This window comes from Otolemur garnettii, unplaced genomic scaffold, assembly GCF_000181295.1.
Source record: "Otolemur garnettii isolate 467f Iridium unplaced genomic scaffold, OtoGar3 scaffold00165, whole genome shotgun sequence".
Taxonomy (NCBI): domain Eukaryota; kingdom Metazoa; phylum Chordata; class Mammalia; order Primates; family Galagidae; genus Otolemur; species Otolemur garnettii.
The window spans coordinates 694,750-713,198 of NW_003852560.1; the positions used below are offsets into that span (position 1 = coordinate 694,750).

Genomic DNA, 18,449 nt, shown 5'->3' on the forward strand with positions numbered 1-18,449 from the left:
TACTGCCTAGTATGAAGTTGTGGAGGTTTTAGTTTGGTCTTTTAGTGCTTCTAAGGTATAAAAATTTAAACCAACAACTCATCCAGAGGTTCAGTGCCGACCATTCTCACGCACACAGGAGTAATGTATTTCTGATCACCTGTTCAGCTAGCGACCAAATCAGCGCTTTAATTTGTCCTCAACATTTATTAGTCATAGAATGCTAGAACCGGAAGGGGACCTTGCTTAAATAGAAGGCTTCGTTTTAGAAAAGGATTTACTCCAAATCCTTTTTTAGGACTTTAGTGAGGTATACGTGCATAGGTGAAATTTGCAAGTGTGGAAATAAATGAAGACCATCTAAATGGAAACAAAGAAAAGATACATATTCAGAGCTTGCCATATAGCAAGGGAATCAGCCACCATCACTTGTGTTCAGCAGGAAATAGAAAAACTTTATAATAAGAGTCATGCCTGAGTCCTGCTCATTCTGGACTCCTGGCAGCTGAGTTTATGGTTTGGCTTCGCAGGCTGGTTGCAGGAGTGTGTGCCAGAGTTCTGCATGCATATGTGGTCTGGCCATTGTTTCTTGGTACATTCAGTCTCTCCAAAGAGACTCTTCAGGATACAGATGGGATTAAACCAGTAGGGCTGTCAAGTGCTCATTCCCTCAAAGAAGTGATATTCTCATTTTATAGGGAAGGGGTATAAAGACCTAGAGGGGTTAAATTACTTTCCTAATCATTCATCAAATGACAGGCCTCAGATTTGCACATGGCTCTGCTGGGCAACAAAGGTCACATCTTTCCACTCCAAGCTCTGAAAGATGTACCTCTGTGCAGGTATTAAGATGTTAAGGAAGTAGGTGCAGGTTCAATGATGTCATCAGTATTTACATGTCTTACAGTATTTTAAGATGGTGAAAACAAAGCTATTGTTTTTCATTCTTCAGGGCAGAATGTAAAGCTCCACGAGGTCCTCTCGGCTGGTGGAGACATGCAGAATTGTTGACGGTCAGTGGAGTGCATCTATGTGGAAGTTTCTGTGTATGACCTAGCATTTATCCAAAGGGCAAATTGTTTTAAGAGATTCAGTATCACTGCCACGACCCTCTGGAGTTCACGTTCCAATCATAAGATAATAGTCATTGATATCCAGGGATAAGGAAAGCCCATTTCTTATTTCGTATTTATTTCCTCATGGAATTTATTGAGAATTATTGTCAGGAAGAAGCAGCCCGGCTTTCTGATTTTCTTGGCCCTCTGAAGGAAGATAAAATTGTGGGGGACATAAAAGAGCCAGTTATTGAACTGGAAGTTTTATGTTTAGGCGTCTTGGCTCAGATTGACTTGGCTTTGGGAGTTTATGTGAATTAGTCCACCTCTCATTCTAATTCATCTCTTGAGAGTAGAGTAGGATGAAAGAACAGTCCTGTGCAGAAAGCCCTCCTTCATAGACAGACCAACAAGACGGAAATGATTTGGCCAAATCCCCATCCCCAGCCTTCCAGCTATAAAGGCGGAATCACAAAAAAGTCACATGGAATTTCCCCTTCTTTACAGCTAAGTCTTCAGTGGGTTGGAAAGATCAATATTACTTTTCAAATACTTCCGAAAAATAAAATCCATTTGAACTTGAATTGGCAGCACTAGCAAGGGTAGTAAGGTGGGAATTCGATTCCTTCTGCTTTTGTATGGTTTGCTCATCAATCTCAGGAGAATTCTAGGAGTTGGAAATTTAAGAATCAATGTGTGAAATAAGTAAACCAGGAGTGCCACGTAAAGAAAAAGGTCAGTGTCAGCAGAAGCAGAAAACAATTCAAAATTTTGAAACATATAAGTCAAATAATCAAGTGACATATACACTTTTTTTTTTTTTTTTTGGCACACAGTCTCATTATGTCACCCTCAGTAGAGTGCTGTGGTGTCACAGCTCACAGCAACCTCAAACTCTTGGGCTGAAGCAATTCTCTTGCCTCAGCCTCCCAAGTAGCTGGGACTACAGGCACCACCAAAAAACCCCCAGATATTGTTTTGTTGTTGTTGTCATTGTTGTTTAGGTTCAAACTCACCAGCCCGAGTGATGATGCTTTTGTCCATTTTAAGTGTGTTTGCCTTACCTTCAGGTTATAATCCTTTTTTTATTTTCTGTTGAGAATGATGGCTGCAGACATGGTATTGGTTCTTGAACTAAGCCAGTAGGAGGGAGCCAGGCTAAGGACTCAGCCCTCATACATAAGGTGGTAATGACTAGAAGGTCATCCTTTTAATCACCCCTGGTAAAACTATGCAAGAATCATGCCAAAGATGTCTCTGGGGCTCATATTACAAATAAATTGTTATAGAAGTAAATTCCTTGTGTAATATTTCTTGATGTCATGTCATTAAATATATACATGTATATATTTAATTTATATATATATGCATGTATATATTTAATGACATGACATTAGCTATTTTTTTTTAGTCCTTGTCTATACTTAATCCCTAGCCTTCATGGTTTATCTCAGTGGAAGCAGAGCATAGCCCTACTCTGTAACTTTCATGCTCTGACAGGTCCTGCCCAAAACAACACCCTTAAACCAGGTTTCCAGAGAATATTAAGCCTGGATGACCTAAGGCATTGATTGTATGTAGTAAATAAACTTCTGTGCATTTGGAATGCAGCTAGTCCTGGACCAATCTTGAAAGACCTGAGAAAATAATCACCAACATAATACGCTGCAGTGTTCCAAGTATTCTGCAAATACGGTACCCTCTGAGTCCCAAATGCTGCATCATAGAGCTTGATTCTTGCCAATGTTGAATTTCTTGTTCTCAGTCCGTTTATGGGAATAACAGAGAAGCTTTTGGTCTCTACGGCACGTTCACTCTAACTCTGGTTTTGCAGGTGCAAGTAAAGTGTGCAGGTGCGGGAGGAAGAGAGAGCATTTGTTTCACAAGCGTCTATGAGTCTGTGGTGCATGGCGTGAGAATTGATCAGACTTTTGTCACGAATCTCAGCTGGGGCAGACCACTGTAGGAAGGACGCTCTGTGTCAAACTATGAGAAAGGCTGGACCTGCAGATCATGGAAAGAAGGATGAGACAGTCTAGGTCAGAATTCATGGATTTACAAAGACCTCGAATATGATAATTCTGAAACCCTAAACTGGTGGGGTTCCTTTTAAGCTTCTGTGAGGCAAGTATTAATAACAAGAACTATGGATGAATTCAAGTAGCAGGTAATGTACATACAGAATCATGGACGCTTAAATGGTTGCTAAAAGATTTACATGAATTTATAAACAACAAAGACATAAATGGCTACAAAGAGGAACTGGACTTTAAATCAAAGAACTGAAATATTACAGTAGTTCTTATGCGCCAAAGCTATTGTAAATCCCTTGTGCCCTGTCAGAGGGATTGTGAATTGTAAGGCCCCTTTCCTTTGGCGAGAATGTTTTAAACTGTCAGATTCAGCCAAGAGCACCTTGACTTCTCTTATTCATCCTTCCTGCCAAAATCTCAGAGATTAGCTAAACCAGGGCAGGTTCCACATTCCAGGCCTTTTCCACTCATCCAAATCAACAGCTGTCTTTAGACACTGTTTCCTAAGCATTCCTAGCTGGTGTCATTTCAAAGGAATGATTGGTTTATCTTTATGAAAGCTAGTGGTTGCTGAATTTCATATTGATTCCAGAAGCTAAACTAGGAGAAACGCTGACCTGAGATCAAACACCTGCATCAGTAAAATGGTCACCAGGGAGGCTGTTCGTGTATCAGAAATTCTGATCCCTCCTCGGAGAGGGTTGATGAGACTGCTGCTTCTGACTTGGAAGGTCGTAAGAAATGTGACTAACAAAAAAAGATGATAAATGACTTAGTCTATTAGTTCTGAACTTAAAAGACAAAAAGAAATAGAGAGGTAATTTCTGAGTAGATCAGTTTAGTTGGCAAAGGTCATTGGCAATCACACAGAATGTTTACAGAAATTAAATATATATATACAAATATATATATACACACACAAATATATATATATACACACAAATATGTACACACACAAATATACACACATATACACATACACAAATACACACACAAATATATAGACAAACACACACAAATATATATGCACACATGTATATATAAATAAATTCAGGGGCGTTGTGTATATGTGTGTTTTGAGATAGGGTCTCATTCTGTTGCCCAGGCTAGAGGGCTGTGGCGTCATAGCTCACAGCAACCTCAGACTCCTGGGCTCAAGCAATCCCCCTGCTTCAGCCTTTCGAGTAGCTGGAACTAGAGGTGCCCACCACAATAGCCAGATAATTTTCTATTTTTAGTAGAGATGGGGGTCTTGCTTTTGCTCAGTGTGGTCTTAAAGCCCTGGCCTGAAGTGATCCTCACACCTCAGCCTCCCAAAGTGTTAGGATTACAGGTGTGAGGCTCAGCACTCTACCACAGACAGTATATTACTATCTATAATGAGCAGTTGGGGATAGTTGACCCCCAAATATGTAACAATAGAGGTTTGAATAATGGAATTAAAGGTTAAGATTTTAATCCTGTTAAAGTGAGAATTTTTAAACAATCCAAATAGCAAAAAATATTAATCCATCAGGCGGCGCCTGCGGCTCAAGGGAATAGGGCGCCAGCCCCATATGCCAGAGGTGGTGGGTTCAAACCCAGCCTAGGCCAAAAACTGCAAAAAAAAATATGAATCCGTCTCACGGCAAAACAACACCAGTGCCAACATACAAACACAACATGGAAATGTAAGAGGTGAAAAATGGGGGTCCTTTGTAATTCTTTATAGCCCATGCTGCAGACAGCAAACCTGGTGCAAATCATGAAGGGATTTAAAATCTAAAGAGAATGACGTATATGCATGTAAATAACTTAAACATGAGTCATATAGAGTACGGTGGGGGCAAATACTTTAAAACTACAAAAAAGGGTCTTGAGTTGAAAGAGGCTAGCTATCATAATATTCAGTTGAGATGAGAGGGGGCGGGGATAAGGAAAAGCCTCCAGAAGAAAGTAAAATTTAAAATGATCCTAGAAGTATAATTGGATTTCCATAGGCAGGGATGGGAACAGAAAGGGTGTTACTGGTGGGACGAATGGTATGTGGGAAAGTGAGGCAGGGAGCAATGGCTGAGAATTTGGGGAGCATGAGACACAATTAAGGGGTTCATATTTTAGGGCTGGACTTGTTAACAGATGCTTGGCATCTGTCGTTGAGGCCACCTAAGTAGAAAGACAAAAAGTGGTTTGAGGAGAAGGAAAAAGAAGTTTATTTCCTTGTTGGCAAAGGAGGAAAATGGCAGACTGTCATCTCAAAATCCAAATTCCTCCCCATAGCAAATACAGAGCTTTTAAAGGGAGATCCTCATTTCTAGGCTAATGATTTTAATTGTCCCATCTCTGATGAAGACAAAGCCTGGGATGCTCATTCGACTCCTACCAGGCACCCAGCCTCTGGCTCATCTCCTACGGTGTAAAGAACACAAAATAGTCTCCTGTCCCTCCTGAAAACTAACCCTCCTTGCCCAAGGCAGGAATATAGGTCTCAGTTCCCAAAAAGAGTGAGAGAAGTTTTAAAAGACAAAAAATATTTTTTTGCTCCCCTCCCTTTTTAGGCCATTCCCTCAGTCACACATTCCCCACTTGCCGATCTGTGGGAGGAGGGTGACTCCTCTGTTACAGAATGACAGGTCGGGGTCTTACCGTAGAGCAATCTGAGAATTTAACTTACAGAGAACTCACGGAGTTGTCAGGTCAAGGAAAAGTTTAACCGAGAGGTGAAATATCTCTTAACTTGTTCCCAAGTTAATTCTAGGATTTGTCAATCAAACAGGAGCTAAAGGGTTCTTTTAAGAGAGAATTTTAAGCAGGCAGTATGTGAACTGGGTTGATGGCAAGGTAGAAGTGAGTTTGAGAATTACTACAAAGGCAGCTTTCAGAGAATTAAAACTTAGGGTGGAAGGGCAGAAGGAGAAGAAGGATCCAACACAGTTTATTACTTTTATAGCGTCTGACTCATTCCCATCGTGAAGCCGCGGATGAAGTGATTGATTGAGGTATTCACATGCTCTGCCTGCCCCTGCCTGACCCACCCTTTATCCTGCCTGTCTTCTTGGATCAGCCTCACCTATCTTTCCCGTGAATCCTTTCCCCAATATTTCAGGGGGAAGGACTTGAACTTGGACTGCAATAGACATTAGCCATCATGCTCTTTTTGAAAGTTAAAGAAGTCACACCTCATAGGAACAAAAAAATTCTGAAAACCTAAGATACTTTATCACGTATAGTTAACACCCTTGTTGTTTTCTACGTCTTGGGCAAACACTACCTTCAGCAAAGATTACATGTAATTAACCAGGCATTGCCCTTGGTCCTCTTATTTCTTTCTTTCTGTCTCTTATAGCTGTGAAAACTCATTCAGTTCTTTTGCTTGTCTGTTTTTTATGCATCAATTTTTATCTGTCTTTAGCTCTCTAATACTTAGCAGTCTTCCTTTTCCACTCTATCTTGTTTTTTTCCAGACTGCTTTTCTTAAAATTTCCCTGCTATAGAGCTCTATTCCTGTGTTTTTCATGAAGCTTTCATGTTGAATAAAATGATAATGAACACCGTTGTTTTGTCTTCCTAATGCCCCATCCCACTGCACTTCCCTCCAGTGTTTGAGGTCCAAAAAATCAGCGCACAGTGTACAGTATCAGGGTGATGGACACGGTTATAACTGTGACTCAAACAGTACAAAGGCGAATCTTATAACCAGAACATCTGTACTCCCAAAATATTCTGAAGTTAAAAAAAAAAAATCAGAGATTTGTCTCAAAATATAGGTATAAAAATAAGAGAGAGAAGCAATTTCTGCCCAGGGTCCTGGATTATGAACTATAAAGCTTAGACAGTAGGGGCAGCTGTGTTTGCTGTTCTGTGCATTGGAGAACTAAGGGAACATTCTGGGCTGAGAGGAAAAGTGATGTTACCACAAAAAGAGGAGCCAGAGGGGGCAGTAAGAATGTCCTGAAGGTGGGCTGTGGCTGAGACCCACTTACATTCCCATGTTTGAGTCATAGAAATGATCCCACAACTTTGCAGCACGTTTTTCATTCATGACAGCTTAAGTTGGGTTTCTGTCACTTGGAACCCAAGTAATCCTACAGATACAATGAGCATAGCTTTGGGTAGCACCTGTGTCTCAAGGAGTAGGGTGCCGGACCCATATACCAGAGGTGGCAGGTTCAAACCCAGCCCTGGCCAAAAACTGCAAAAAAAAAAAAAAAAAAAAAAAGCCATACTTTTTTCCTTTACCTGTTTATTTATTTTGAGTAGCAATTATATTCCTTGAGATGGATAAGAGAAATCCTTTATGTGAGAAAAAAAAAAAACCCAACCAGAAACAAGACTTACAAATCAAAAAGTTAAATTTACCTCTATTTCTATAAAATCACAAAAAGATACAAGCTCTAAATTCTCCAAATAAATACATCTATATTCAAGATGAACTAGGACAGATTTACATGTGACTAGATTTTACTAGTTTCTGATTTTAGTCACGATTACTCCTGAAAATGGCAGCTTTTTTACAGGAAAAGAGTAATTAATTCTGAGTGAAGGTGCTGACTGCAGCGTGGAAGGAAGTGGTGACAATTAGAAGCAAATTTAATTGAGTTATTGGCGGAGAAAAGTTTGTGTTGCAAATTTTAATCTTGTTATTCTTATTTGACTTTCATTAGAGACCATTTCTCCTTTCTCTGCCTTCACTGCTGAATTCAGAAGTGCAAATCATTTTCTTCCTTAGAAAGTCTTCCTGAAGGAAAAAGAGAGAAGCAGATTTAAACTATGAAACATCTGCCACCGTGTAATTGCCCAAGAAATCCAGGAAGCACCTTAGTGATCATTTCTCCCATTTTCATAGCTAGCACTTAACACACAATTTGGAGGTTTGTGCACAGAGGAAAAACCCCGCTCAGTATGCCCGTAGAGTCTCTCATTTATATCTTCAGACGCCCGTGCTTAATGGTGGGTGTCGACATGAAGCTGGAAAACTTCCTTTGAAACCATGATTGATTTCATTTCTTTTTTAGAAGGACAGAGTACAAAATGTTTTTGCTTTCCTTCCCACCAACGTTTTGCCTGTAGTCCAGGTGTCTCTGTAAAGCCATCGGCTTAATGAAATCAATAATAATGATATTGTGGCGAAGTTCTGGCAAACACAGCTACAAGTAAATGTAATTAAAAACTCCCCTTGTTGTTCGGAACATTAGAGGACTGGAAAGGTTTCAAGGCAGCGATTTTGTTTTTATCAGTATGTGGGAGCCTTGCTTGGCAGCCCCTCTGGAATAATTAGTGACTGTCTTCCAAGACGAGGTACCCGCAGAACGTGCCCCCTCTTTGATTCTGCCGACGTGCAGGCGGGGGTTGCTTAACCTGAGCAGTGTTGAAGAAACATCGCAAGCCCCGAAGTGTCATCTAAACTATTCCAGTGGAAAGGCTAATTATGAAGTCCTGGAAAAAGAGCAAAGTGTTGAAATTCAATCGTGCCTTTTATGTTGAGAGCTTGCACATGACAGTGAACCTGAGTGTTAAATCTGTCAGCAAGAAGACAGCCCTGTAAACAGCCACTAATTTACTCTCATGCGCTGAAGGAGGAAATTCCTCTAATAAGCAATTGAAGACTTTCCACACCAGATAGAACGGAGAGAGTGAGTATGTTGACCTACAGTGCATTGAGCCCTTCTGTCCCACTATTCCCAAATCTGATAGTTCAGTTTTTGGCCACAAGTTAGATAAAAAGGAAAAAAAGCAATTCAAATATCTTAAAACCGAACCTTTAATTTAACTTTTACTTTCATTCTGGGTCTTTCAGAAAAGGTACAAAGGTACAAAGGTAAAAATTCAGCAGTTCAGGGCAGCGCCCATAGCTCAGTGGGTAGGGTGGCCAGCCACATACACCAGGGCTGGCAGGTTCAAACCCTACCCAGGCCAGCTAAAACAACAATGACAACTGCAACAACAACAAAAATAGCCAGGTGTTGTGGCTGGTGCCTGTGGTTCCAGCTACTTGGGAAGCTGAGGCAAGAGAATAGCTTGAGCCCAAGAGTCTGAAGTTGCTGTGAGCTGTGACACCACAGCACTCTACCCAGGGCGACAGCTTGTGACTCTGTCACCAAAAAAAGAAATTCAGCAGTCCCTCCAACCCCCTCCCCCTTTATTTTTGAGTCCCCATTATGGGCCAGGCACTTTACACATTAGCACTACAAAGGTGAGTGAGGTAACAATTCTTTCTTCAGGAAGTTCATATTAGCAGATGGTTATGCCAGTTAATAAAATGTGAATTATTCTATCTTATAGGTATAAAATGATTTTGAATAAGTTAAGCTACAGATTTTTTTTTTTTTTTGAGTTTCACTCTGTCACCCTGGGTAGAGTGCTGTGGTCTCATAGCTCACAGCAACCCCAACTCCTGGGTTTGAGTGATCCTTTTGCCTCAGCTTCCCCAGTAGCTGGGACTAAAGGCTACGCCCAGCTATTTTTAGGGACAGAGTTTCTCTCTTGCTCACGCTGGTCAATCCACCCTCCTCAGCCTCCCAGAGTGCTGGGATTACAGGCGCGAGCCACAAAGCCTGACCTAAGATATTCTTAAAACTACTTTGCAAAGGACAGTTATTTTACTTTTATGACACATAGTAAATCAATTTGTAGGAAAAAAAGATAAAGCACTGCAAAGAATACTCAATATATTTCTTTGTTCGTCTAAAAAAATTCAAGAGGCAAATTCATCAAGAAAATATGAGAGCAAAGACATTTTCATTTTGTCAAAAATGGATGCATCTCATTTCCCCCTTTTAAATATATATATTTTTTATAGCTTATGAGGTCTTTGCTTATATGCACAAATGTTTTTCTGATTTTTTTTCTAATCAAATCTCCTTTCAGGGACCAATAGAAGTCCAGTGTTCTGCAAGTCAAATAAGGTAGAGCTTATCACAGGCGTCTCTGTCTACTTAGTGCTTGATAATTTATTGCTTTTAATAAATATTTGGCACTTGAATGTAGTTGTCTTTGCCAGCTGAAGTGTACGAGAAAAAAAAGTCTGTAGCTTCTTAGCATAGTGATGAGAAAAGAAATCACTTTCATTATGATGATAATGATGATGGTGGTGGTGGTGGTGATGAGGGTGGTTGTGATGGGGACGGTGGCATTATGGTAAACAGCATTCTCACCCTTGATAAGCCATATGCTATTATTATCATCTTAATTTCACAGATGAGAAAACTGAGTCTTAGTGTGATAACACTAACTTAACCTGTTCAAACAGCTTGTAAGCAGCGCAGCCAGGATTTAAGCTCAGATCTGACTGGCCTAAAATGCATGCTCTTAATCACTCTAAGATTTGCATTGAAATTAAAACGTGCTGACAGTTGAAAGCAAATAAACTTGTAAAAGGCCCTGTTCGTTTTAACAGCCTCATCTATTTGTCTCTGACAGGGAGTTGGCTCCTTGACTTAGTGAAGAAAATCTGAACCCTGATGATTATTTCCAGACTTCAATAATTTTGTAGCTTGAAGACATCATACAGATCACGGGCTTCTAACTTCTGATTGTCACAGCAAAGACAAACCCTGACACCAGATTTGCATTGAGAGGAAGAACAGTGGTTATTGCAGGGTGCCACACAAGGAGAAGGGTGTAGGGGTGCAGGGATTTGCGGAGTGAGTTAAGGGCGAGGGGATTCTAGAACTTTCTTACCCATTTTCTAGGTCTAGTTGGTCAGAGTCTATAAGGTCTATGTGACAGCAGCTGGCATTTTCCATCTGCTGGGAGTCTGGGTTTCTGCAGAACACCTCAAGCCCGCATGTCAAGATGTGATCTTTAGATTCTGTAAGAAATAAAACATCTTAGGACTCTACCTTACTTGGGTGGCTACTGTTTAAGCTATTATTGTCTTCTTGCTCAGCAGTTTATATTCATTTCCTTCTTTGATTGCAGTTTCAGGTTTAGCTAGAGTCTGGAATTTCCCTTGAAGGGACTTGAAATTTCTCCTTTAATTCCATGTTTGGGGGAGAACTCAGCTGGCTCCCAGGAGAGAGTCCCTGCTCTTTTTCAGTATTCAGGGTCCCTGAGTCTTTGACCTTAAACTAAATTGTTCCAAACAATTTTAGTATGTATTAACCTTACTTCTTTATTTTATTACTTAAAAATTTTTTTCCTATTAATTTTTTATTAAATCATAACTGTGTACATTAATGCATTTATGGGGTACAATGTGCTGATTTTATTTATTTATTTATTTTGAGACAGAACCTCAAGCTATCCCCCTGGGTAGAGTGCCAGGGCATCACGCTCACAGCAACCTCCAACTCCTGGGCTCAAGCGAGTCTCCTGCCTCAGCCTCCCAAGTAGCTGGGACTACAGGCGCCCACCACAACGCCCAGCCATTTTTTTGGTTGCAGCCATCATTATTGTTTGGCGGGGCCTGGGCTGGGGATTCGAACCCGCCACCTTAGATGTATGTGGCTGGCGCCTTAGCTGCTTGAGCCACAGGCGCCGAGCCCATGTGCTGATTTTATATATAATTTGGAATGCTTACATTAAACTGGTTAACATAGCCTTCACCTCACTTACTTAATTATTGTGTTGAGACATTTATACTCTATTCTTAATGGATTTGACATGTACCCTGGCAATATACACTGTAGGTGAGATCCCACCGCTTACCGTCCCTCTACCAAACCTTCCCCTTCGCCCCCATAGCATTTTCTATATCCAGTGTGTTCTATTATTTTGTCTGCTTTTAGCTTTTCTTTCTTATTCAATTGTTATTGCTAATAGTGGAAAAGCAGATAATCCAGCATGTTAAAGCTGTGCTTACATTCTCACCAGCAGTGTGTAAGTGTTCCCTTTTCTCCACATCCATGCCAGCAACTCTGGTTTTGGGATTTTGTGTTATGGGCTAATCTTACTGGAGTTAGGTGCTATCTCAAAGTAATTTTGATTTGCATTTCTCTAATGCTTAAGGATGGTGAGCATTTTTTCATCTATCTATAGGCCACAACACAAAGTCTATGTTAACCAGTTTGATGAAAATATTTCAAATTGTATATGAAAACACTACACTGTACCCCATGTTTGCATTAATGTACACAGCTATCATTTAATAAAAAAAAAAAAATGAGAAAGGCAGGACCTCAGACAGAGACCCGCTCTGTTAGCAGCTTGTGAGATTTCCTTCCATCTCTGTTTTTAATAAAAGCTATAGTCTGTGCATAAAAATAAAAAAGCTGTGCTTACTATAAAAACTGATAGACTGAGTGAATGTTTGTGGTAACTTCAGTAGATTAGATGGCTGTACTTTTATGCAGGACCTATGTGAGGCCATGACTAAGTTTGTAGATAAATCATGTCTGAATTATGACAAAAACAGCTGAATATGTTTCCATGATCACATTTTCAGTCTAGAATATAAATCTTATTTTTACTTGGATTTTCTTTCTGTTGAAAACTAGGAAAATTTTTAAATTAGAAAAACAGAAGGTTTTGAATACAACCACAGAAGTCACTTTCCATTCCCACCCTCCTACTCTCACTCTGTTGGGATCTAATGAGCTGAGATTAGGCGTGACTTTGCAGAGAAAATGACCCTCCTGATAGCTGTGAACCTTAATTCAGCCCCTAACCAGAGGTGATTGTTTCTGCAACCCTAGGTGCTGAGACGATTAAAGTGGGGAGTCAGAGAGGTTTCTATGTCTGTCTAATCCAGCCTGGTTTAAACCATTAAGCAGATAATACAAGAGCTTAGAGGCTGATACCAGGCAAGGCAAAGCAGCTTATTCTGCATTTCTGAACACTGTGTCAGGTCAATCAAGAGCAAATACTAATGAAATAAAAAGGCTTAAGAGTGTATCTATTTTCATGTTTCTATACTTTGATGAGATAACTTCATCACACGAGAAGTAGAGAATCAGGTTATCATTGGGGTCTTTTGGAGGCATGATAAAAATACCTTCCTTTGAACCAACTTAGAACCACAACCAAAGGGAAAGGCACAAAGGGGTCAGAAAATCACCTGGATTGCGAATACAGCTGTTCTTGAAGAGTGTTTGTGCACAGGTAAACTTTAATCCTGAAACCTAATCCAGGACAGACTTGCTGACCCCTTTATATCAGCAAAGCTGGATGTGAGCTTCCAGACAGGAGAAGAGGAATGGACCCTATGGGCCAGTCTGTCATTCCTAACTCTTCTGTCTGATAAGTCAGCTCTGCTCCCCTGGAGTACATTAGGGGGCAGAAAGAGGCAGGGGGATTACTGGTGTTCCTTCCACACAAAAAGTAACATGAAGACCGAGAATAAGTATCCCCAAGTATCAGGGGTGTGTGTGTGCACATTTTTAGTCCAATATTTATTGTCCTATCTGTGTACCAGCCTTTATATATGTCACCTCATTTAACATTAAAATACTATATCTCACCCCATACAATCCCATGAAAAACTGAGAGGATTATGAGTATCATTATCTCCATTTTATGGATCAAGCAAATGAGTCTTACAGAGGTTATTTACTTGCTTAATGAGCATGGATAGTAAAATTAAAAGGCTGAGAGTGAAATATAGACCTGTCATACTTTAGAACTTGCTGCTGTCATATCCCCAGTTATTTGTCATATTAATAAAGTTGATGATACTTTTCCAACCAAATTAGATTTCTTAGTTGAAAACTGTTTTAAAGATACATTGATTGGAATTTGATAATTCATTGATGTAAAGTTTAGAGTGTGACTTTATTTAACGTTTTTTTTTCTTTTGAGACAAAGTTTCACTCTGTCATCCTTCATGGAGTGCTGTGACAGCATCATAACCTACAGCAACTTCAAACTCTTGGGCTCAAGAGATCCTCTTGCCTTCTGAGGAGCTGGGGCTACAGGTGCTGCCACTGTGCCTGGCTAGTTTTTTTTTTTTTTTCCTATTTTTTGGTAGACATAGGGTTTCGCTCTTGCCTGGACTAGTCTTGACCTCTTGAGCTCAAGCAATCCACCCACTTCAGTCTCCCACAGTGCTAGGATGACAGGCATGAGCTATTGTGCCTGGCTTCTCATTAACTTTTTCCATTGAAGTAATTTTGGACTTACAAAAATGATGCAGAAGAAACAGAATTCCCATTCTCCCTTTACTCAATTCCCTTAATGTTAACATTTTACCTACCATGGTATAATTATCAGAAAAGAGAAACCAACATTGCTGTAACACTCTAAACTTTCCTCAAGTTTCACCTTGGTTTTGACTATTGAGTGTGAACTTTTTGAGCGCCTGACCTGTGTTATATTCATTTGTATATCCATAGTGCCCCATGGCAAGCCTGGTTTAGAATCAATGATCGATGACTGTGTGAATAAATGGAATTTGGGTTCCAGTCTACAACTCCTAGGTTTTTGTGTATGCGCCTCTCCCAGGTTTAGAGAGTATCTGAGGCTGTGATTTGAATGAATGTTATTTGTAATGAAATTCCACATTAAACTTTGTAAAGCACAGCTCTTTAGAACTGAAAAATTTGCAAAAGGAAAAGAAAGAATGGAATCTGCTAAGTGGGTAGAAGGCTACGGCGTTACATTCATTTTATCGTGCATCATTGTGCATGTGTGTGTGTGTGTGTGTGTGTGTGCATGTGCTCTGGGTTTATATCACATGTCAGTAGGTGTCTGGGCAAAAGAAGCAGCAGTTGCTGCCTTCAGTTCTGAATTTCTAGGCAGGTTTTAGAGCTTTAATGTTATACCAAGTCACAGAAACTCTTTTCCTTGATGAGGAAATCCAAGAAGGTCTTTCAAGTCTTCTACTTTCTTTTGAACTGAGTTTGGTAGAAACAACATTAATAAAGAGTCAGTTGCTCTGACACTGGTTTTTGACAACTTCAAAGATCAACACCTTTTCATCTCAACCTTCATACCCAAAGTATATGAAACCAGAAGAAAGGCAACATTCAAGGCACATGATTCCTATTCGTAGCTTACGGGGCCCTAAAATGGCAGTTTTTTTTGCTGTTTCCTTCTTGTCCTTTTAATGCAATTTAAATGATTAACGTGGCAAAGTCTAGAAAGCTAAGAATGTGGCATTATTCTTAGCTGGGTAAAACTAGAATGCAAAATTATTGTGGCAGCCGGTACTTCTCCAAAAGTTCAACTTTGTAAAAGTTTTAATTATTTTATTATTGTGTAGATGGAAGATGTCATCGCACGCATGCAAGATGAAAAGAATGGTATTCCTATTCGTACTGTCAAAAGCTTTCTCTCCAAGATACCAAGCGTCTTCTCCGGTAAGTCTGCATGGAGCATAGCTCTGTCTTCTGCATCTTTCGTATAACTATTGAAAACCAACTCCAGCCATTTGCTATTGAAACTTTCTCTCTAACCCATTATTCAGTAACTGCATACATAATGCCCATGGCCTGTTAATGATAGCAATGACATTTAAAATGAAAATAATACATAAAAAACAAACAAACAAAAAAACCCCAAAAACCTGACACCAAAAATCATGACCTTTCTCTAAGTTAGTTTGGTAAAGGTAGAATAAAGAAAGGTGAAGTAACAGAAAATGATATTAAAACAAAGAAGCATAAAACAATTTATGTAGGTTATATATGGAAATTCAGAGGGTGAAAAAAATTAGTGATTTTCTTTTTCTCTGATTGATGAGTAGTCAGGAAAATCTAACTACTGAGCAATGAAGGGTTGAATTTTAGTGATGAGGGAGAGTTACATCAGCTCAAAGAACAAAGTAACACCAGCTATGCTGGCACAAGGGGGCAGGGACCCAACTGCAGAGAACAGGAGGGAAGAAATAGGGTCAGGCTATAAGGGTCTTTGAAAGCCAACCAAAAGATTCCCATTCTGATCTATGGGGAAATATGGATACGTTTAAAATTTTGGGCAGAGGATGTGATGATGAAAGTGCTGGGGATAAATTGGCATTCAGGAAGGGGCATAGCGCCAAGGCTTTTGCAGGACCAGTTTGGGTGCCAAGGTTCTGATATTCAAGGGCTAAAGGAATAGAGAGGAAAGAGCATGAGGATTTGGTGAATAACTGGGTATGCAGAATAAAAGAGGAATCAGCTCAATGGACCTTATTTTTTGTTGGCTTGTTTTAAAATGGGGGAAGAAATCATTATCAGAAGTAGGGAAAAAACACAGGTTTTATTGGAAGTGGGTAGAGAAACCCAAGGAAAAATAAAGAGTGAAGAGTCATAAAATCTGTGCTCCGACTCCATGGAACAGTGAAGACCCCAATTATGGGAGCTGGGTGTGCTGGGCATGGCCTCCAGGGGCTCAGGGAAGAGGCCAGAATGAGTGGCCAAAGCCTCAACAGTGAGTACTAATGATCGGGGAGCTGATTCCTATCAGGGTGCTTGATGGGAATCAGGTGTGTTGATGCTTCCCCATGAACCAGGATGCAGGGAAGACTCATGACCAGGAAGCCTCCAACCTTGGGAGGAGGGTAAGGATCAGAATTGGAATAATGAAAAAGCAGGACCTGGTGTTGGAGTTTAGAGCTCCATTGCTCTCAGAGAGAAAAGAGGGAGCTTGGAGCAGGTGAGAGCTAGCCCAGGATGAATGACATTCTGCACTAACAGGATGTGTCCTCCCGTTACACTCTCATGCCCACTTTGTCCCAGTTTCTTGCTCTTCCTTAGCGATGGTCTAGACTTTCCACATCTGTGACTTTATTCCACATCTTCTCTCCTCACCTTCCCACTTCCTAGCCATCTTCAACTATTAAATCCCACCCATTCTTCAGAGAGCTCCTTGGAGAAGACCATTCTTAGCTTCCTATCCCTGCATTCTCAATGACCTTGCATTTTGCCTCTCTGAGAGCAATTATTATGCTGCACTTGTTTTAAAGTTATTTTTGTGTGTGTCCTGTATCTCCAGGTAAACCATAAATTCCCTTTGTCCAAAAACTCAGAGAGTTAAATGTGCATTTAAAAATAAATGTGGCTTATTTGTGAAAATGTGGCTTATTTTTCATGAGCCAAGAAAAGGGATGAACTTGTCTATTTCAGAATGCGAGCAGATAAATTCACTAAGTTGTCCACCTATGCTGGGAACAATGATCAGTTCTACCAAGCGTGGCCTATCCAAAGGCGTTCCATTTCAGGACCTTTTAGAAAAATATACAGGGCAAACAAAAACAGTTTGCTCATCAGATTAAGCTGGGCTGCAGGTTTGGGTTAACTATTCTGTTAAAGTCTAACATTTTTTATTGAATTCTGCAGATAGCAATACCTCAGTGGCAACCTGTGGGAAGAACTCTCGGTTGACAATGTTAAGATTTTAATTAAAAAATAAGATGGGACAAGATTGAGAAAGAACCCTGAAATTTCTGATAATTGCTTTAATGTTCACTGGTATAAAACAACAGTGGCAGCTGAAGAATAGAGAGAAAATCATGACACTATTTCATATTACTGTGATTTGGTTCAAATTACTATTTTTTGTTTCTTAGAAACCTCTCAGGAGCTTTCTGCTCACAGGTTCAATTAGATGCTTTGCCACAGATTTAATTGATATGTTTGGTGTTAGGTCTAGAGTTTGTCAGCCTCTTTAAATTGAAATTCCCAGCTTATAATGTTCTCAAGCCTCATCCACTTTATTAGAAGTTTTAGTCTTTTTTTTTTTTTTTTTTTTTTTTGCAATTTTTCTCCCCAGATAGTTCTTCTGGTCCCTGGGGATTTTTCATTCCTCTGTTCTTTTGTGACCCAATTTGTGAGCCTTCTGCCACTTGCTTTCCTGGCTCTTTCTGCTTCTCCCTCCACTCCCTGGGCCTGTGTCATGTTCTGTTGCAGAGCTACTAATGACATAAGGGATTTTCTCACTTTGTCACCCACGATGGCATCAGAACAATGACGAAGGCCTGTGCTGTGTGAGAGGAGGGTAGTGTCATGCTACCATCTGTTCCACAGGGAAGGAAGGATCTCAGATATGGTTACTGTAACTTTCTCAGCTCACCCCATTTGTGCTCCCTAAACTCTTGATACATCTATGGACCAAGAGTATAAATGTCACCTGGAAATTTACAGAGAGAGTCATGTGAAAGGACATAAAATTACAGCCAGATAGGGGACTAAATTCTAATGGTCTGTGCCATTAGACATAATCAGAGGATGCCATCAGACATATCATTGTAGGATGACAGTGATATATGACAGAGTTTCAAATAGCTAGAAGGAGGGTATTAAACATTCCCAACACACAGAAATGATAAATGTTTGAGATGATGGATTTGCTAATTATCCTGATCTGATTACTATACACTGTATGTATTGAAACTTCACTATGCACCCCATGAATAAGTACAATTATTACTTGTAAATTAAAACAAAATAAAATAAAATAATGCAGTATCAAGGGGACAGTCCAGATACTACACAAACATCTTTTTTTTTTTCTTTTTCTTCCTTTTTTTTTTTTTTGCAGTTTTTGG

General features: G+C 39.9%; 1 protein-coding gene across 4 annotated transcripts in view; it reads left to right on the top strand.

The window, feature by feature from the left end:
* Nucleotides 1-18,449, top strand: part of RGS7 (regulator of G protein signaling 7) — a 462,295-nt gene that overhangs the window by 195,613 nt on the left and 248,233 nt on the right. For all 4 annotated transcript variants that reach the window (XM_012811568.1, XM_003800081.2, XM_012811569.1 and 1 more), the window contains exon 3: nt 15,186-15,282. In XM_012811568.1, the coding sequence (XP_012667022.1) occupies nt 15,186-15,282 (97 nt within the window). The remainder of the gene's footprint in view (nt 1-15,185; nt 15,283-18,449) is intronic.